At 43.5% G+C, this 21,663-nt stretch overlaps 1 protein-coding gene across 1 annotated transcript; it reads right to left on the bottom strand.

Annotated features, from left to right (window-relative positions):
- Window positions 1-393: 393 nt before the first annotated feature.
- On the bottom strand, window positions 394-19,174 carry LOC126494034 (olfactory receptor 10AD1-like). The gene is made up of 2 exons (XM_050131226.1): window positions 19,131-19,174; window positions 394-1,357 (listed from the first exon to the last, which is right to left on the bottom strand). Exons 1-2 carry the CDS (start codon window positions 19,172-19,174, stop codon window positions 394-396), a joined length of 1,008 nt encoding a protein of 335 aa, XP_049987183.1.
- Between the last annotated feature and the right edge of the window lie 2,489 nt (window positions 19,175-21,663).

The raw sequence follows: 21,663 nt of genomic DNA, 5'->3' as shown, positions 1-21,663 counted from the left end.
TCTAGGTATGGTTTGTTGCATATGTACAGTTCAGTCATTCACCACTAGTTTTCACCAGATCGTGCTGTGTTTAAATATGTCTAAAATAAACAGCTTGGGGTTAGACTCCAGATGTCTGAACCAACATTGATTACTGATACATGTGCCGAACAGCCTTCTTGTCTCCCCCAGTTTGCCTCTCTGCTGCCATGCAGGTCACAGAGATACTCCCTCCCCGCTGCACTGAGGGAAGTCAGAGAAGATCCATCTGTGTTGAAATTCAACAAGAGATTTGATATATGAACACAAAAGAAAATTTCTTCTTGAGTCTAATGCTAAGGTGGACATGGATGATCATTCTTGGAGTCTGGCAGAGATGCTGAGGCCCAGGAAACTTCTCTATGGATCTTCCTCCTAGACAGATTCTGTCTGAGCCAGGTTGCCTCTCCCAAGGGCTCTCCCCATGGCCCCCTTCATTTCCTTGTTGCGGAAGCTGTAGATGATGGGGTTGCACATGGGGGTGATGATGGTGTAGAGGAGGGAGAAAGGCTTGTCTTTGTCAGGCCCATGCGTACTGCGGGGATTCATGTAAGAGAACATGGCTGAAGTGTAGAAAAAGATGACCACAGTCAGGTGGGAGGCACAAGTGGAGAATGTCTTCCCCTTACCTGAGGAAGAGGATCTGCTAAGGATGGAGACCAGGATGCGGGCGTAGGAGGTGACAATGAGCACCATGGGGCTGAGAAGCACCACAATGGCATCGAGAAAGATCAACTTCATGCTGAGTTTGGGGTCCCCACAGGAGAGAGCAATCACTATGGGGGCCTCACAGAAGAAGTTTTCTATGTGGTTGTCTTTGCAGAAGGGATTCCGGAATGATATATACTCAAGAAAGATGCCATTGGTCATCCCAAAGATCCAGGAAGAGCACACCAGTCTGACACACACCTGAGGGCTCATGATCTGGGCATAGTTCAGTGGGTGGCAGATGGCGACATAACGGTCATAGGCCATGAAAGCCAAGAGGATGCACTCGGCCACACCCACTAGAAAGACCAAGTACATCTGGGTCATACAAGAGGCAAAGGAGACCGTGTGGTTCTTGGTCACCAGATGGATCAACATCTGTGGGATGGTGGTGGTGATGAAGCAGATGTCCAGGAAAGACAGGTGTCCAAGGAAGAAGTACATGGGGCTGTTGAGTCTGGGGTCAGTCCAGGTGGTGAAGATGATGAGGCCATTCATGGCCATGGCGAGGCTGTAGAGACCCAGGAAGAGGGTGAAGAGCAATGCCCGTGTGGAAGGGGTACTCTGCTCAAAGCCCACGAGGATGAACTCTGGGACTGTGCTGCTGTTCCTCAGGTCTGCTGTCTGGGGCCTGTTTGAGGAGGGGGGCAGGAGAAACATAAAGGGCACAGTTGTGTGGAAGGTTAGATGATCCCTGGACCCAGAAGCCCAGCAAGAGGCTTTCCCTGGATGACAGTCAATGTTTTGGCACTTGGCAGTCACTGGTAAATCTTTGAATAATGGCCTAGTGAAATGTCAGGGTCACCAGAGGCTCTATACATACATCCTCATTGTAGAAGTTGAGGAAGAGCTGGTTCCCCTTTAGTCTGGATTTATGAGTTGCCCTGTGAAATGGTGCATGTGTTCCAGGTCCTTCAACATCAAAGTATTGCTTACGGCTGGATGCATCCAGAGGGGAAAGAATAAGATAGCTATGCCTGGGACTCAGGTCAGATGAGGAAAGGAAAGAAGCTGGGGTGTGCAGTGAGCGATGGTGATGGCAGTTTATTAAAGGTATGAAACACATGAGAACATGTTCTTTAGAGGAAAACTTTGTATACTTCAAGGGAAGAAAGGCTTGGAGTTTTAAAGCATAGAAATCTAATTGTTCAACAGACAGTGGCTAGCACTCCTTTCTGGATCTTTCCAGTCAGTGATCCACCCTTTCTCTGATTCAGTCTCATAGAGGGGTTATCCACTACACTGTGCACAAAAGGTGCCTGGCTGGAGCAGGAGCTTCCTGAATAGGTGATACCTTGCCTTATAGTTAGACATTCATACTCCTGGGCAGTAAGAATGCAGGCACCTCTCTAAGAATGGGGAATGAATGAGCAGGGCTCACAGATGCCAAGCTTCTGGAACTGACCCCGTGAGAACCTTGGTCACCCTCACCCTGTGAGTTCATGGTGCTTATCTGACTTCTTTAGACAGTTAGTAGTCACCGTTTGCATGCTCTTTCCTCATTACTGTAACATTTAGGGAATCATTATGTTCAGATCATATCTCTTATATTTTCATCTTGTTTGCAGTTAAGATGTACCAGATCCTGTCGAGTGGTGGTGGCACACGCCTTTAAACCCAGCACTCTGGAGGCAGAAGCAGGTGGATTTCTGTGAGTTCAAGGTCAGCCTAGTTTACAGAGTGAGTTCCTGAATAGCCAAGGCTACAAAGAAAAACCGTATCTCAAAAAACAAAAAAACAAAACCAAACACAAGGTGTTTCAGATCCTCTTTACCTATATGTGTTTCAGATGGTCATTGTATGCCTGCTGAACCCCATGTTCTTCAGTGCCTCCCTTCCATTTTTCCTCTTCTATTCTCTTTGTGCTATATCTGCATTTTTCCTTCTATTGATCCCCTTTATTCATACTTCCAACTCCTACTAATTCTTACCCCTTTCTCCCCCCACTATCTTTACTTATTACCTACTATTTGGCTATACAAGCTAAATTGAACTCTCTTGTCTTTCAAGTTCTCACATCCCCTTCTTGCCTTGAGGAGGCTCCCTACCCTGTTATGTTCCTTCCTTGAAAGAATTCTACCTTTTGTGTCAGGGCCACTCCTTGAAGGGCTAGATTCCCTTCAAGTGAGGTTTCTTGGTCTATCAAGTCATCAGCTAGGTCTACTCCTATCATCTTCATACTGAACAGTTCTAATACCAAGGACTACTCTGGTGGTCTGGAAAGGGAAGGGCAGAGAGCATAGTTTAATATGGGCCCCAAATCTTTCACTTAACAGGCATGGTGAAACCAAGCTAATGATTGGGCAACATAACCCACGACTGTCAGTGAGCCACTCTATAGAACTCTTGGATTTGGCTAAGAAGTTGTAATCTGACTCAAGGACTCACTGAGCCCCACTAACAGACACATGCTTGCCTGTAGTTCACCGAGAAGAAATAACCTTCTGTACTGGCCAGCATTGAGTGCCCTAGGAGGTGCCATCAGCAGCTGGGCAGTCAGGCATCTGTGTGAAGACATGGGACTGTAGAAAGCAAACCACACCCACCTCATCCCGTGTCTCTGCTGCTCCTGCTGTCACTGAGTCACTGTCCCCAGTAAGAGAGATAGCAGGGTGTCTGAGGAAGAGCTGCTCCAGGGAGGGGGGTCTGAGCTGGTGGGCCACTCTGGAAGACAATGGTATCTGGTGACCTTTTCAGCTCTTTGACCCCTATGCTATTATAGACAAATAAATTCTTTTTTTAATTTTTAAAATATTTTTTCAATATTTATTTATTTATTTATTTATTTATTTATTTATTTATTTATTATGTATACAATATTCTGTCTGTGTGTATGCCTGCAGGTCAGAAGAGGGCACCAGACCCCATTACAGATGGTTGTGAGCCACCATGTGGTTGCTGGGAATTGAACTCAGGACCTTTGGAAGAGCAGGCAATGCTCTTAACCTCTGAGCCATCTCTCCAGCCCCGACAAATAAATTCTTAAACAACACACCACATTGCATATGCAGTGCACTATAGAACCGGTGAGGGCTATCTGCCTCATATTGCTGGTGTGGGAAGTCCTTCTGTATTTGTGTTGCTTTCATTGGTTAATGAATAAAGCTGTTTTGGCCAGTGGCTTAGCAGAATAGAGCAAGATGAGAATTCCAAGCAGATAGAGGAGGAAAGAAGGCAGAATCAGGGAGACGCCATGTAGCCACCAGAGGAGACAGATGCTGGAACTTTGTCTGGTAAGCCACAACCTCATGATGATACACAGATTCATAGAAGTGGGTTAATTTAAGACATAAGAGCTAGCAACATGCTTAAGTTATTGACGAAGCAGTGATTTAATTAATATAGTTTCTGAGTGATTATTTGGGGTCTGGGTGGCCGGGAAATGAACAAGCAGCCTCAGACTACATACTGGCATTTGGTAATGCTTGTGCTTACCTGCTTGCTTTTCACATTGTGTGTGTGTGTGTGTGTGTGTGTGTGTGTGTGTGTGTAGCTTCTGTTTTCCAAGGCAGTGTTTCTCAGTGTAAGAGCCCTGGTTGTCCTGGAACTTTCTTTGTAGACCAGGTTGGCCTTGAGCTCACAGAGATTCACCTGTCTCTACCTCCTGAATGGTGGGATTAAAGGCCTGTGTACCACTGCCCCATCAGATTGTATATTTTGTCCTTTTTGCCTTTAAAATTTTTTGTGTTCATGATTATGATTTCTCTGGTAAGCTAGAAGAGCATTGTAATTGTCCTCTACAGACTCTACAGAGAAACAGCACCATCCTTAATTCCGCTGCTTCTTATTTAAAGACCAAGGGTCTTTGATCTCAGTAAATTAGCAATTTAAAAAATAGTTTATGAATATCCTGATAGTTGAGCCTCTATTTTATTACCTTTATGACATAGTTTAATCTGATTGAAGGGTCATGGGTAATTTAGTCTGGATAAAGAAGTCATAAACCGTTTCCAGCAGAAAGGAACAGAGAAAAAATTTTCTTTAAAGCTTTTGTTGTCATAGTTGATTTTACTGATGTATGTTCTAACCCATTTCAGAACCATCTATAAGCAAAACAGAAACTTCCTCAAAGTCCAAGAGCCTCTGTAAAGATCATTTGTTTGTACTGGGTGATCCGTCATGAGAGTGGAGCACGGGCATCTTGATTATACTCCCCTTTGGATTACCAGAGGCCTAGTGGGTAGGGAAATAAAATCTGCACACCACTGGGGGTTGTATTAGTCAGGGCTCTCTAGAGGAACAGGACTGATAGAATGATTTATACATACACGAAGGGGATTCCTTAGAGTGGTTTACAGCTAGCCCAACGGTAGCTGTTTCCTGACAGAAAGTCCAAGAACCCAGTAGTAGTTCAGTCCGTGAGGCTGGACATCTCAGTTGGTCTTCTGTATGCGACAGAATCATGAAGAAGTCGGCTCTCTTGCCAGGGAAGGAAGGCTGCAGCAGCAGGATACATGAACTCAACAGTGAGAATGAGAGCAAGCAAGCAGAGATTCAAAGTTTCTTTCTTCCGTGTCCTTTACATAGGCTGTCACAAGAGGGTGTGTCCCAGGTTAAAGGTGGATTGTCCCGCTTCAAATGATCTGGATTCAAGGCGGGTCTTCATAACTCAGATGATCTGGATTAAGGAAAATCCCTCACAAGTGTGTCCAGCAGCTTGGGTTTTTAATTACTTCTAGATGCAGTCCAGCTGACATCCAATGACAGCCATCACAGAGGTCCTGAATCTGTTTCCATGTGAAGGTAATTGTCATAACGTAACAGTCCTAACCTGTGTCTGTCCTTCAATTACACCACCACAGGGGACAGGATATGCCCCTGTGACTTGTTTTTATGGAAAGAGAAAGCTGTCTCTTGTCCATCGGATTATCCTTATTCTCCTATAGAACGACATTCTCTAGGCCAGTGGTTCTCAGTCTGTGGGTTGTAATCCCTATGTGGGGGTGGGCGTCAAATGACCCTTTTACAGGGGTCACCTAAGACCATCAGAAAACACTTTTTACATCCACTTCATAACAGTAACAAAATTACAGTTATGAAGTAGCATCAGAAATAATTTTATGGTTGGGGGGTCACCAGAACATGAGAAGCTATATTAAAGGGTCGCAGCATTAGGAAGGTTGAGAACCACTGTTCTAGGGCACTCTCTGTCCCTATCTGGGAGGCTTTGTTGCTGTCAAGAGCTACCAATGGCTAGAGAACAAGGCTACCTAACTCCAGGTTTCTGTGCAGAGAAACTCAGAGGATCTGTGATAACAGTTAAATTAGCAGCAATTTTCAAAGTAGTTCATCTACATCATGGAGGGAAGGACCAGTGATGTGCGATTCCCCTCTGTATGCTGTGAATATCATTGGTTAATAAAGAAACTGTCTTGGGCCTGCACAGGGAATAGAGGTAGGCAGGGAAAACTAAACTGAATGCTTGGAGAAAGGAAGTGGAGTCAGAAAGAAGCCATGTAGCCCTGCCGGAGCCAGACAGAACTTTAGTCAGTAAGCCACAGCCACGTGGTAATACACATATGAATGGAAATGAGTTAACTTAACATGTAAGAGTTAGCCAATAAGAAGCTAGAGCTAATGGGCCAAACAGTGATTTAATTAATATAGTTTCTGTGTGATTATTTTGGGGCTAAGCGGCCAGGAAGCAACAAGCGGCCTCCTCCTTCCTACAGTCCAGGACCTCTAAGAGTGTCTTATGTTCTTTCCTACCCATTAAGCCTATAGTTAACCAAAGGAGCAGAAATAAAGATTGCTGTGCCCCACTTTCATGGATGACTCTGCCGTATGAATCACTGCTTAGGAGAGGGTCTTGTGGAGAGTATCCTGTACTCTTCCATATTCTGGACTGTAAAAGCACAGGGTTCAGGAATTAAGAGCAAGGTCTCCATCTATGACCATGAGCTCGAAGTATCAAATGTGATGTTGAGAGCCAGACCTGTGGGGAAATGTCTCACTGCAATATGATGGCTTGGATTCTTGTTATCGTTACAAAGATGAGTCTTTCTGTTGTTCTCCCATCATGCCCTGAACACAGGAAACAAGGGAGATACAGCATTGTTATTAATTAATTGTTTAATAATAAAATAGTCTGCTTTAGGAATGAGGTTAGTTTATTTGAGACTTATAAATTCACCAGTCTTGTTTAAATTAATTTATTATTTTTAAAAAGATTCAGTCTGTAAGTTTGACTTATCTTCTGATAAGTTTTTTTTCAAGTAATATGTCTTTTAGTCATATTTACTATCATCTAAAACCATTTTCTCATATGCATACTTAAAGCTGTTTTTCTTTGGATTAAACTCTTCTCCTCATGGTATAGAAAATCATTGCTTTATGGACACAAAGCTCACATGGTAGATCCAATTTGAGACTCAAGAACCCCCACAAATTGATGGGTCTGTTTCACATTTCACACTGTAAGTGAATCTCTAAAACAGTGTAGGGGAAGTTAAATATATTAGAGACTTCTTTTTGTTTGGGGGGAAGCTCATGATTTATCAACTTCTTGAAGGCAGCTGGAACTTAAAGGTTTAAAATTTCTTTTTGAAGTAGTTCAACAACTTCAAAATCTTATCTTCTTTTGATTGAAAATTACTCTTTTCATTGTTGAATTATTGTTTCCTCAAATGTTCTCTTCTGAAGTCTGATTGTGTTGGGGAATAGAGTTTGTGTTCACGGATAGGCACTAGGGGAGCCAGGAGTGTTAAACACAGGGTGTGGTCTCTTCAAAGAAAGAGATGGATAACCTGTTTTAATAGCCTGGTGACCTCTGTGCTATCTGTAGCTCCAGGCCACACCTGGCTGCCCAGACTCTTAAGTTTATTTCAGTCATCCTTTCTAGGTCCTTACCTTGAGCATTTTTTCTTGTCGATAGAACTCATCTTTATGGAAGAGGTCACATTCATTTTGTTAAGAATTTCAATTTAGTCATGTCTTTAGCTTTGCTGTATATACACTACTGAGTATCATCAGGAAGCTTTTCCCAAAATTTTGCTGTGCTTAAATACACCTAAAATAAACTGACCTGCGCGAAACTCTGGAAGTTTGAACCAACACCAGCTACTAAGTCTTGTTGAACAGAATTTCTTTCTCATCTCACATCAATTGACACTTGACGGGACCTGGTGGTTGCAGAGATTCCCACAGGATTTAACATCTAATCCCACCACCAGGTTTTTCTTGAGAAAGACTTCTCAGGAGAAGTCTAGGGAAATCATTTATTCGGCTCCCAACTATTATGGGGGGAGATGTCCTTGATCTCATGAGTGGGGTGATTGCACAATGAGCTTTATCTCCTGGGGCTCTTAATGTTCTAATGCTAAAAATGGCTAGAACACTCAGCTGCTTCCCCCACAGGCCTGTGATCCAATTTTGCCTTCATGGTTAAAAGAAGAAATGACCTAAGGACATCAGGAACCAAATGTGGATGGAGTGAATAATTCAGTAGCAGGCCTATAGCAATCAGAAAGTGACATTGGGTCTCATTCACCATAAAGGTGACCCTTCAGGCCTTAAGTGTAATGGGAAAACTCAAACACTGAGAGTCCCTGACTAAATATAGATGATTTTTAAGATGTACAACATTATACGCTCAAGCAGATTTGATGTTTATGGCAACTCCTTACCAAGAAAGTTAATAACAGATTTGAAAATGAGCAAAGAATCTGAATAGACATTTCTCAAAAATAACACAGACAAATAGCCAATAGGAATATGAAGAAAACACCCAACAGCTAACAATCAGGGAAATGCAAATTAGAGCCAAGCGAGATATGAACTCATACTTGTTAGAATAGCTATTATCAAAAAGATGAAAGGTAAGTGTTGGCAAGGTTGTGGAGGAAAAGGTTCGTTCTTGCACACTGAAGGTGGGAATATGCATCCTGCTGTTATATTAAATGCGGTGTTTCCCAAACAAGCTTGGAGTATGGGGATCGTCTGATGCAGCAGGATTATGTTTGAAGGAGACTAAATTAGCATAATTAGGATGCAGGCGAGCATCTTTATTTCCACATTCGCTGAGGCACTGTTTGAGAAAATCAAATGTCTGATCACTGGAAATTTTGGGGAGTCCTACCATGGCCACCACATGTTACCCGGAAAATCGGGGGACCCTCTTAAGGTTCTTATTTTTGTTAATAAAAGAACTTAAAGACAGACTCAGAAAAAAGTCAAGGACACATTTATTAACATTTAAAAGAAAAATCCCAGGGCAGGCAAGATGTAAACCTTGGCAGCTGCCCGGAGGAGAGCAATGAAGAGAAATGGGGGAAACTGTGCCCTTTGTAAGCATCCACATGGTGGAGAAGGGGGCTTTAGAGAGAGAAAAAGCCGAATGTACCAGAGGGAGCATTCTTCTGCTCTGGGTCAGGACTCAGAAAGGTGGGCAGGCTTAACAGAGCCTCCTGGTGGCTCCATGGTGATTGCACCAGGCAGTGGGAAAGAAAACCAGATTACCTCATTAAAGGGCTATGAATGAAAACTCCTGGAGAGAAGCTGTGTTTGCAGAGACTGACTTAACTGATTCGTGGAGAGATTAAAATGTTAGAGGCTCAGAGGCTAACTTCTGTTGATCTAGCTTTACCCCTGGAACTACCATTCCTTCATCAGAACCAACATCCTGTGGCTAAGAGATAAAAACCTTTTGTAATCTGTTAATTTAGCAACTACAAGCTTTCACTAACCCAAAATCTGAGAATGCTATCAGAGAACATCTTGGGCCTTGTGGTGGTTTGAAAGAAAATGGCCCCCAAAGGGAGTGGCACTATTAAAGGGCGTAGCCTTTTGGAGTAGATGTGGTCTTGTTGGAGGAAGTGTTTCACTGTGGAGGAGGGCTTTGAGGTCTCCTATATGCTCAAGATACCTCCCAGGCCTCAGACCGCTTCCTATTGCTTGCGGGATCAATGTAATAATCTGTCCTGTCCCTTTAAGATACAAGCACTGCCCACTCCCTCCCCCCTCCACTGAGGCAAGCAGATCTTCCTTTCTGCTTGCAGCCTGAGTCTCTTCCCATTCAGTCTCCCTCTCAAAGAGACAGCTTCTGTCTCTCTCTTCTCTCTCTCTCTCTCTCTCTCTCTCTCTCTCTCTCTCTCTCTCTGTGTGTGTGTGCTCCTCTCCCCTTCTCTTCCATTACCCACTAAATAAATATCCAACCTCAATCTGCGTGGCATGCCTATCCATGTCTCTGTCTCTCGCTCACCATGTGGCTCCCTGCTGAAACCAGCCGTCTTGCATGGTCTTGTGGCATGCCTATCTGTCTGTCTCTCCTTGTGGCCTGCTGCGCTGTCCTTGCCTGGGACTGGCTGCTCTTGAGACCTGCCATTTGCTGCCTGCCACCACATGGCCCACTGCCGCTGCTTGGGGACCTCTCAGGACCTGCTGCCCACTGACACCGCTAGGGGACCTGCAGTGTTTCTGCTGCTGCAGCCACTAGAGGATCTGTAGTATTTTACTTACTCCATTACAATCAAAGTGTAGTTCCTTCTCTAATCTCAGCTCCTTTTCTAACGCTATTTCTGCCTGCATGCTGCCTTGCTTCCCGCCATAATGATAATGGACTAACCTCCTTCCTCACTCACTAAGGAAATGCCTTTCAGTTTACTTAAAGCCTGATCTTATGGAGGCATTTCCTCAATCGAGGCGCCTGAGAAACCTGCCTGGCTTCATTTTGAAGGCAGGATGCCATTTTGGTATTTCTAACAAGTTCTCACTTACTGTAAGAACTGAGTTTCTGTTTTTTAGATTTCTGTTTGCTGGAACCTAACCAGCCCCAATCCTTGAGTTGTTTTTGAGAACATCCTGACCCTCCCTAATCAGTAACCACGTGATGACTTTGTTGTTTGTTTATTGAGATTTTTCCTTGCTTCCTAACTACTCTGTTAGTAGTTCTGTAAATCTTCTTTGCAACCACTCATAATTTCAATCCTTAAAGGGCCCTGAGAAATGGACTCAGCACTGTTCTCTCTAACCTGATGTAGGAGGCAGTTGCTGGCCAGCTCTCCGGTACACCTGAATAAAATTAAGCTTGCTTCAGATTTGGCCCCAAAATTGTGGTAGTGGGTCTTAATCTCACCTGGTGGGATTAACACTCCCTCTTCTTAGACGACTATAGTTTGTGTCAAGTTGACATAAAACTAGCCAGTACACCTTGGTTTGTGACTTCTCTGTTCTGTAAACTGTGAAACATTGTGAAACTGTTTCCATGTTGGAGCATGGAACCTAAATCTGTATCCCAGACCTTGGTCGCTCAAAATGGCCCCAGAATAAATTATTTCCAATTCCTTTGAAGATAAGAATTGTTATTTTTTTTCTCTAGGGCTAATTATTCTTCCCATTTCTTTACCTTGGCTTAAAGAGGGGAGATTTACTTTCCTGGGGAGTGGTCTAAACTCGCTGAGGGGTGGCCTCACTTCCTGACGAAGTAATAACCTTTAGCTAGGTGACTGATCTGCTCTACCAGAATGTTCAGTTTCCACCCACGTCAGATGTTCCATTCTCTGACCAGAGGAGATAGTTTTCTCTTAATAGATCTTTATTGTTACCATAACAATATCCATCACACATGAACAGAGCAGAAATAAGGTATTTACTTTATCAAACGCCATTCAGTCTTTAAAAGTCAGGAAACCTCACACTTTGAGATAATGTGGAAGAACTTAGACATCATGTGAAGTAAGTACAGTGAAATACTCTGTACCATGTCATTTCTATGTGGGACATGTGAAACTCATAGCAAGGACACAGAGAGCAGGAAGGTGGCTCCAAGAGACTGGGGTGCAGGTGGGGATAGGAAAGATGTTTTGCCTAAGGACACAAAATTTGAGTTAGGCAAGAGGAATAATTTCAAGAACTCTATTATACAGCATGGTGGGTTATGTATTATATACCTGAAATGTGCTAAGGTCGTGGTAGTTATGTGAGGTGATAATATGTGTTGGGGTAAGACAGTGCAGGGGTTCCTCCATCTTGTGTTCTTGCAGAGGTCATGGAAGCTCTTTGATGACCCAACTTTATTCTAGGAACCTGAGGTTAAGTTGCCCCAGCTAATTTTATCTTGGCTTCTGTTAAATTTCCTCTTTGTATAAGCCTCTCCCCCTAGCTAACTGCTTATCTTAGCTTCTGTTAAAGGGCTTGTTTGCACCCTCTACCCACAGCTTTCAGCAAGATAACAAGATGCAGGGGTGGGGTGGCGGTGTTTGCCTTTAAAAGCCCCTTCTATAAATGTTTGTGGCAATACTTGGGTCGTGAATACCTGAGTGTAGTCCTAGCTGGCTGAAGTAAAGACTTTGAATCCCGTATAAACTGTGTCTTGAGTGGTCATTTCTGGTGGACTCCCATAACAAACAGATACAGGAGCTAAGTTGACTTAGGTGTCTCACAGTGTATGCACATATGTGAAAACATCATGTTGGGCAAGGGGTGTAACTTGGTGGTAGTGTGCTTGCCTAGCATATGTAAGACACTGGTTTTTATCTCCAGCACTTCAGAAAGCAAATGAGAAATGAAGTAGCACATTGTACATCAGAATATATATATACCATTTATGTTTTGTTTTTCTTTTTGGGTTTTCGAGACAGGGTTTCTCTGTGGCTTTGGAGCTTGTCCTGGAACTAGCTCTGTAGACCAGGCTGGTCTCGAACTCACAGACATCTGCCTTACCATTTTTCTATTAATAAAAAGATTGGTCTTCCTTTGAATCAGAATCAGAACACAAAATGTAATAGCAACTGGTCTGGCAGGGATGACACTATTTTGAAGGGTCTCTTGTGTCTGTTATTTTGGCCACTGAATGATGGGTCTCAAGGAACTAGAATTCCCCCAGAAATCTCCTGCTGAGAGAAGAGAAAGCCTAAAGTCTGGGCCAACCAGAACAAAAAGAGATTTGATGGTTGTTAGATCACCTTACTGAAGAGACAGTGATGGGCGGGAGCACACTTGACCTAGGACTACTTAGTATGTGCACCTCTGGTCTCACTTCAGGACCCAAAGATGGACCCAGGATGCCTGGACCTATTCATTCCTTCCCCAAATGTAGACACATTGAATACTTTTCCTTTCTCTCCTTTTCATTATTGATTTGGCTATTTTTCGTTTTGAAAAGATTTTTGGTTTTGTTATTTTATGTGTATTTGTATGTGTGTATGTCTGTGTGAGTGACACATATGTATGGAGTGTTGGATCCCTTGGAGCTGGATTTATATAAGGTTATGAGTCCTCTGCAAGAGCAGCAAGTGCTCCTAACTACTGAATCTTTCCAGCCCCAATCTGGTTGTTTTAATTGACTTATCAAGGACAGGTGATCAGATCTGATCTCTTGGGGCACAGACTGGGACCTTAATTTTCATAGCAAAAGCCTTTGTTATCCCTAATTAGGTATTTTTATATAAATATTCATTTTGAATACATAACCCATTTTGTTCAGACATAATCATTGAAAAGTAATCTTTATAAATAATGCATAAATTTCAAAATAAAATATGTAAATGCTCATGCACACCTTCTCCAAAATCCTACTCCTTATTAGGAGACAGTGAGGGCCAGTGTATAGGCAGAGGGACTTTGGGTCAGGCACATCTGAAATTCAACTCCAGAGGAGTGTTGGCTAGTTGAGTCTCAAGTTTTTTTCTCCTACCAAATAAGGATTAACTCCTTTAAATATCAGCCAACACAGATTAGACAACATAGATTAGTTTTGATTCAGTTTCCCCACATTTCTCTACGGTTCCCCTTCATATGGAAGGAATGCTACAGAGCCGTGCCTAGCCTCCCACTCATAGCCCAGGTACTCCTGTGTTAGTGGAGAAGAGGACAATGCTCCCCAATGCTTCCTGCCTTTCAGATCCAGGGAGAGTGTGCTTCCCTACTCTTTAACCATCAGTCCCCAGCTACTTAGAGTTCAACCCAGTGACTTGTCAACCCACACATTAGAGCCTAACTCCTAACGACTCCGTCCGCCTCACTCCAAATGGGCAGACTAAGAAGGATACAGGGGTGCTGCAAACTTTACTAGCAAGAAAATGACCATGCTCCTCTGCTACTCTGACTCCATGCAAACAGTCCAGGAGACAAGGCAGGCATGTTCTCTCAGCATCTACAAAAGGACTCCAGAAGTCCAGCAGGTGACCTGATGATTTACAAGCCCTAAAGACCAACTCAACCCTATTTAAAAACCTGTCAGATAACCTTAAAGTGCTCAACTCCAAGGTCTTCCACTGGGCCCCAGCTAACAGAATCCCGAATCAACAAGTGCTAGACTCTCCTTACAGTAAAACTGCCAGATTTTAAATCCCAGCATCCTGAATGCTGACTTACAAATGGGAGCAGTCTTATCTGGGCTGTGGTGACTCACACTTTTAATCCTGGTGCTTGAGAGGCAGAGGCAGGTGGATCTCTGTGAGTTAGAGGCCAGCCTGGTCTACAAGAGCTAGTTCCAGGACAGGCTCCAAAGCTACAGAGAAACCCTGTCTCGGAAAACCAAAAACAACCACAAAACCAAATGGAAGCATCTTTTGGTGGCAAGATACAGGCTTTTGGCTACACAGTAGTCATACACTTTGGGCCCTTCTGAGTCATTCAGCCCCCAGACCTGAGATAATTGCTCTCACTTAGGGCTCTTATTGAGGCAGATAGGAAACTTAATGTTTATGCAGATTTGGCTTATGTGTTCCATATGAACTATATACCCTTGAAACTTTCTAGAAAAATCTCCTCACTCTTCATAGCTTTCCTATTAAATATGTCCCTGTGATTTTGGCTCTTCTGGAAGCCAGGGAGCTCTGACTATAGCTGGCTATTATGCATTGTGAGTCCTATAAGGAGGACTCTGACAGCAAATGGGCTCAACAGGATACACAGACAGCCAGGCTTCTACTCCCAAGTCCTCGACTCAGCCACACCTTTAAAGTCCTTCGTGGTAGGGCTTTCCTCCAGACACGTGTGCTACTGGATCCAGAGACTCATTAGCACAGATGACCAAGGCTGTTACTGGGCGCCAGGTTGAGGACAGCCCAAACAGGATTCTGTGTGTTTTTGGGGTCATCCCACATTAAGCCAGAGACTGGGTCTATCCTCAAACCTTTCCACAAGATAAAAGGCCCCCTTCAGCTGTCTGCTCTGGACCCTGTCAAGTTCTGATACATCCCTGATTGCATTCAGGTTACAAAATCCGTCATGGTTGTAGGTTCATCTGTCCATAGTCAGGGTTGCTCTACTCCCAGAAGTGCAAATGGCCTATTCCTGTCAACCTCTTGGCTATCTTTATCTCCTTATCAGGCAAGACCCAGGTGATCACTAAATACCTCAGATCCCAGGGAAGTCACGATCTAGGTCATGGTCATTGCTGTATGCCCTTACTACAGCAGCACCGGGCCCCTGTGCTGGGTGCAGAGCTCCTCACCCCCACAGTCACTATTTTCATGTTTACCTGTCTTCCCCAAACCACCTCAAGGTGTCACTTCAAACTACTATGATCTTTGTTATTCTTTTACTCCTGAGCATACTACTTTGTTTTTGTTCTAATTTTGCTGTTTCTTTGATATTTAATCTTCAGGTACAATTGGTATCATCCAGAACACAGGCTATTAAGTTCCAGTTGATATTGTCCCTGGGCTGTCAATCATTACTAGCTACTTCAAAACCTGTCTCCAACCACCAAGGACCTCTTGAACTCTAAGCAATGCCACAGTCAGCCTTCAGACTTCTGCAGGAACTGGTCCTCTCCTTAACCTCCTGCAGGAACTAGCCCTGTCCTTAGCTCTTGCAGGAACTAGCCCTGTCCTTAGCCTCCTGCAGGAACTGGCCCTGTCCTTAGCCTCCTGCAGGAAATAGTCCTCTCTTCCAGCCTCCTGTAGGAACTAGCCCTCTTTCCCAGCCTCCTGCAGGAACTAGCCCTCTCTCCACTCCAGGCTGTGGCCCAAGCACTGTCCGACTCATGGTCCCTTCACCCTGTAACATATCAATGATGCTACTGTCCCTTCTCATCTCTGAAGCAGTGCCAGAAGAAAAGAGAACTGTCCCTTGTCAGTGACTCGATCTTGTTGCCTTGTCAAGGGATGAATGTAGAGATGAGAAAGCCGAAAGCTGAGGGCTGAAAGCATAGAGCAAAATCCTTTCTTGCTAACACTCAGTCCCTAGCAGCTTGGAGTGTGACCCAGAGAATTGCAATGCCCTACAATTGGAGCCTAGTGACTGCCTGCACCGTGCCCTGATGGCGAGTCTCGGGAAGGACAACTGATGCTGTAACATGTGCTTTCTAACAAGCTAGTCAGCTGCCCACCTCTTATCTGTCCAGATATAACTCGGCACAAATAGACCCAGAAGCCAGGTGGCTGTTCTCCAGTGCTGCGAAAGGAACCCGTTCCTCCTCGGTAGAGTGATTTCCTCTCCGTCTCCGCCTTCATCCCACCTCTACCTCCCTTCTCCTCTTTCCCCCTCTCCTTCCTTCTCTCGCTGAGAATTTTCTCATTGTTTCTGTCTACACTGTCTATTCTTTATTAAAATTTTTTTATATCAAATTTTTGTCTGGCAAATGTTTTACCCATGAATTTTGTTTGGGTTTATCATTCCAGACACAACACACCTAACTTGCTCATTTCCTGATATATTTAACTCTCCTTCCCTTTTACTTGGCTCCTAGTAACAACCTCCCTCCACTTCCCCAAGACACACACACACAACAACAACAACAACATCGTGTGGGACACTGCTCTTCACCACAATCTCTAAGAGAGGGGGTGAGTTACTGTCCCTGAGTCACTTCCCAGCCTCCTTTTCCCAAGGGAAAAGAGAGAAAAATGCCAAATGGAAAAGCAGAGACACAAACACAAAGAGGGAGAAAAGACGGAAATGAGACAAAGAAGTCAGAGAGGGGAGGGTGCGCACTAAACCAGCCGTCCTCAACCTACGGATTGCGACCATCCGAAAACACATAGGTCTGATGGTCTTAGGAACTGAGACACCACTCAGTAGTAAAATTACAGTTATGAGGTGGCAAAAATAAATTGTGGTTGGGGGTTTCTAAGAGCATCAGAAACAGGTGTTTTCCAATGGCCGTGACCCACAAGTTAAGAATCACTGCACTAAACAATACAGAAAGACAAGCGGAAGGACAAAGAATTAAATCGATTGAAACATAATGAGGAATGAAAATATTGAACCTGGAAGCTTCATCCCTATTGTCTAGCTTTGATAGTACTAGGAGGTGCAATGCAATGCAGAGGAAAAACGTCATCTTCAGTTGTACCCAGCTGTGAACACTGAGAGCTGCAACAATGACTGACCTGACCTGACATGCCCAGGGGTATAATAGTGGCATTAATTTTATGAGAGTAACAACCACTTCCTATTGTCTTGTCTCGCAAATTGAAACCCACACCCGGTACTGCTACTGAGACTAAAAACTTGTGACTAGACCAGTCACAAAGCCCAAAGAAGAGAAACCCTCATTACTCTGTTAAATGGGCATAAAATTAAACAGACTCCTAATGACTTACTGTTATACACATAGACAACATACCCCTCGACCCTCATTGGAGAAGTTCCTTTTTGCAGGAAATGGCAAATATCACAGAGACTTACAATTGGTCAAGGTGCAGAGACAAGAGCCTGGACAATGATTAATCCCAAATCAGTATTTTTATCCTTCCCTCCCAAAGTTCAGGGATCATTGTGAAGAGGGAGCAGAAAGAGTCTAAGAGTCAGAGGTGGAGGGTGACTACCAGGAAGAGGTGTTTTCCAGGCATACCAGGGCAGCTATACACAAGGACTCACAGCAGTAGAGACAGCACGCACAGCCATGCAGAAACTCAGGCCAGATAAGATCCCAGCATGGAGAGGGAGGTGGGAATGAAGTCCTTACTCCCAGCTGAGAGAGCAGCTGATAGTTGCTGGGAGAAGGAGGGTCACTTTTCTTTAAGGGTGTGGACCCTGGTAAGCTGTTCATGTTCTAGTGGAAGGTCATACTCAGAACTGTAGACAGCACAAGTTATTATTGACGAGTTAATAAAAAAAGAGTGCATAGATTTGGATGGAGAAAGGAAGATGGGTCTGAGAGGAGTGGGAATGAAGATGGAATACGGTCAGGACGTATACAAAATTCTCAATGAACTAATACAATACAAAGGGAAAGGAGAGAAGTGTGTCCATTATAGGGCTAGCAAGAAACCTGACACTAGAGAAATTCCCAGGAAGCCACAAGGATGACCCAAGCTAAGACCCTAAGCAATAGTGGAGAGGGCACCCAAACTGGCCTTGCCCTGTAGTCAGATTGATGAATATTTTAAATATTCATATATTCACCATAGAACCTTCATCCAGCAACTGATGGACACAGAAGCAGAGACCTGCTGCAGAGCACTGGGCTGAGCTCCCAAAGTCTAGTTGAAGAGTGGGAGGAGTGAGAATATGAGCAAAGAGGTCAAGACCATGATGGGGACACCCACTGAAATATTTTACCTGACCTAATAGGAGTGCACCAACTCCAGCCAGACAGGGAAGGAACCAGCATAGGACCAAATTAGACCCTCTGAATGTGGGTGACAGTTATATGGCTGAGGCAGACTGAACAGCCACTGGCAGTATGGCCAGGATTTATCCCTACTGCTTTTATTGGCTTTTTTGGAACTCATTCTCTGTGGAAGGATATCTTGTTCAGCCTAGATATAGTAGGGAGGGCCTTGGACCTTTCCCAAAACAATGTGCCATACCCTCTCTGAGAAGTGGATGAGGTGTGGGGTGGGGAAGTAGGTGGAAGGGATGGAAGGAGAGAGAGTGGGAACTGAGATTGGTATGTAAAATGAAAAAAGATGTTTTTCTTTGTTAAAAAAATAATATAAAGTATAAAAAAGAAAGAAGTGTGGAAACAAAGAAAAGGTTAATACAGAGAGGCACACCAGGAAGCAGATCCTAAAAATGTTCACCTGCAGACAAGAAAAAGAAACTAGATGAGAAATCCATCATGGAAGGAGCCAGGAAGTCTAGGCATGCTCGCCTTGCTGTAAGAAACAGAACTGTACAGTTGGCTTCTCCTCAAGCTCTAGGAAAACGAGATTAAACTGAGCTATCTCTTTCTTCCTGCCCTTGGAAACTGGACTCTGTATGTCAGTCACATCCAAACTATTGGCCGCCTGCGCAGGAAGGAGGACAGGTGGGCAGACTGAGACCCTGATGGACATGGGGGGGGGTCACAGAGGACTATGCAACCCAGTGAAAGATCCAGGACAACAAAGAATCTGGTAGACTCTAGATGGAGAAACTGAACAAGAGAGCCAAATCTGTGACCTCTCTCAATGACCACCAAGTACAGAACCCTGTGATGTGAACGCTGAGAAACCCAGAGAATTCTTGGCTCTGGTGACAAGGTCAGAGACAAGGTCAGCTCCACAGCAGAAGAGAGTTCATTCACTAACCTTGACCCTGGGGTTTGGGATGTGTTGATGAGGTCATTGTCCATGCCGATCTTGGATGCAGAAGAGGAATCCAGAGGTTCAGAGGGTGCAGAGCATTTGCTGCAGACTAGCTGTGCATTTATAGGGCTGGGCACTTGGGCTCCTCCCCTCTGCTCTTCTTCCCATCTCTCAGGTGTGCTTGTCTGAGCACTTGAATCACTGCCCCATTCTGCCCCTCCTCTAGACAGATAGGAGTTCCTAGTTGGTTACTATGGCAGCCATATGTAATAAGGCCAATTCTTCATTCTTGAGGCCTGACCATTCCAAGTGTGTCCCTAGGGCATAGTTTTACTTGGTCCTTTTTAAGGCTCCCTTGTGAGGCCAAGCTCATGGCAAGTGACCTGGAGGGCCAAACATACTCTCTGGTTTGTTTGAAAAATTTGTGTTCATCTGTAGATAAGAGACCTGGCGAATATAATCAGTGTATCCTCAGTTTCAGGTCAGGATGTGATGATGCACGCCCTTGATTCCAGCACTTGGAAGGCAGAGGCAAGCAACTCTTTAAGTTCAAGGCCAGTCTGAACTTGCAAGCCAGCCAAGCTTAGGCAGTGAAGCAAACAATGGAAAGCAGAAAGCTCGTGAAGTTGTAATTGAACAAGGGGGCTAATTTCCAGCCCCAGCAAGCAGCAGAACTTGGCAGCTTTGGCCACATGGTTCTGGCTGTTGTAGGGAGCACAGTGGCCCTTTGTTCCATCCTGCCTAGCTATCTTACACCCAAAATAATCACACAGAAACTGTATTTATTTAAACACTGCCTGGCCCATTAGTTCTAGGCTCTTATTGGGTAACTCTCACATCTTGATTCAACCAATTTCTAATAATCTGTGTAACACCATGAAGTCATGGTTTACTTGGAAAGATTCTAACCAGTGTCAGTCTCAGACATGAGCTTCATGGTGTCTGACACATCGCCCTTTCTCCCAGCATTCTATTTTGTCTACTCTGTCCACCTAAGTGCTGCCCTATCAAAAGGCCAAGGCAGTTTCAACCAATGAAAGCAACACATAGACAGAAGAACCTCCTACATCATTTCCCCTTTTTCTGTGTAAACAAAAAAGAAAGGCTTTCATTTTAACATAGTAAAATTACATATAACAAAACAGTTATCAAGCAAGAATTATAGTCACAATATTTATATCTATTTTATCTTTTATTATAACTAAGGAAAACTGTAACTATCCATTCTTCAAGTCCATCAAAGACTCCAGAAGGATATAATATTACCTAAGTAAACAAGAAGTGCATTGTAAACAGCTTCCAAAACTCTAGAAAAGACAGAGACATCTTGCTGCCTGAACAGTCACCCAAAGTTATTCTGTACCATTGGGGCATCCATTTTCAGCCTACAGACCCACAGTATCCAGCAGAATTTTTCATGAAGCAGGAAATTTTAAATACAGTTCAGTCATTTTCTTCTGTATCCTGCAGAATGTCTCACAGACTCTTTCATGAATCCATCAGGAACCCCGAAGGATCATCTCACCTTTAAGCAAGTCCAGCAGTCCTTTCTCTGTGGGTTCTTTGTGTCCAGTTAAGCAGTCCAGGCAGTTTCTTGTCCAAATGGCTAGCAAACTCCATAAGGAGTCTCTTCGATGTCCATCTTCTTCAGCAAGTAGCTTGGTTTTGCCAGGAGCAGACATGTCTCATTGTCATGAAAAGTCCTAAGTTATTAAAACATCTTAAATGCCATATTCTGTAGTCTTTGAAAGATATAAAGAATGCCTATCTAAAATATACCTATGCACATCTAGAAAATCTAACATGACTACAAACTTTACTATTATAAATGATTATCTATTAACCTATATTTCTTAATTATACAGTACACTTTAAAATGAACTACACAATCACAATACCTTAATAAAGATTAGAAGTACATATACATATAACAAAATTGACCTTAAATTTATATCAATAAAGCAAGATTCACATCAATGAAAATTATTCATATCTATATCATATCCTCCTTAAATGTAAAAGAACATTTATAAACAATATTTGGGAATATGGACGTAGTTATTTCTCTCCAAACTGCTTTATGCTGTATAGGGGTGCTGTTAATCAGGTTTTTTATGGTGTATCTTTTGTGCTAGGTTTATCTCACTTGGCAGTTGAGCGAAGTAAGTTTTTGAGGCTGTTTACAGCAACCTTTCAGGAGGGTGTGGTCTATCATACCATATTGGTCTAGAAGCAATCCACAGGGTCTCAACCTCTGTGAAAACAAAAGAAGAACCTCTTTTCCAAAGCATCATATCCTTAGACCCAAATTCTGAAGTCATAATACCTTTATAATATACATGCTGGTTTAACTTAGCAGCCCACACAATGAAACTTCTCTCTGTACTTAACTCCTTCACAGTCAAAAAATTCAAAGAAAACACAATAATACACAGAATCCAGACTCTCTGTGACTTTTCCATTTTTATGTGGCTTGTTTACTTTACTCTTTTTAATCTATCAATATTTTTACTGCCTGTCTCTTTAAAGACTTTTT

This window comes from Alexandromys fortis, unplaced genomic scaffold, assembly GCF_014885135.2.
Source record: "Alexandromys fortis isolate MF-2015 unplaced genomic scaffold, M_Fortis_MF-2015_v1.1 scaffold_28, whole genome shotgun sequence".
Taxonomy (NCBI): Eukaryota; Metazoa; Chordata; class Mammalia; order Rodentia; family Cricetidae; genus Alexandromys; species Alexandromys fortis.
The sequence above is the reverse complement of the archived record's forward strand: the minus strand, read 5'-3'. Positions and strand labels throughout refer to the sequence as shown.

Excerpts from the sequence above, each read along its gene's own strand:
- LOC126494034 (XM_050131226.1), bottom strand. The coding sequence starts at position 19,174 with ATGGACAATGACCTCATCAACACATCCCAAACCCCAGGGTCAAG. Across the intron at positions 1,358-19,130 it reads TCCCAAACCCCAGGGTCAAG|GCCCCAGACAGCAGACCTGA; the intron begins GTTAGTGAATGA and ends CTCCTCAAACAG.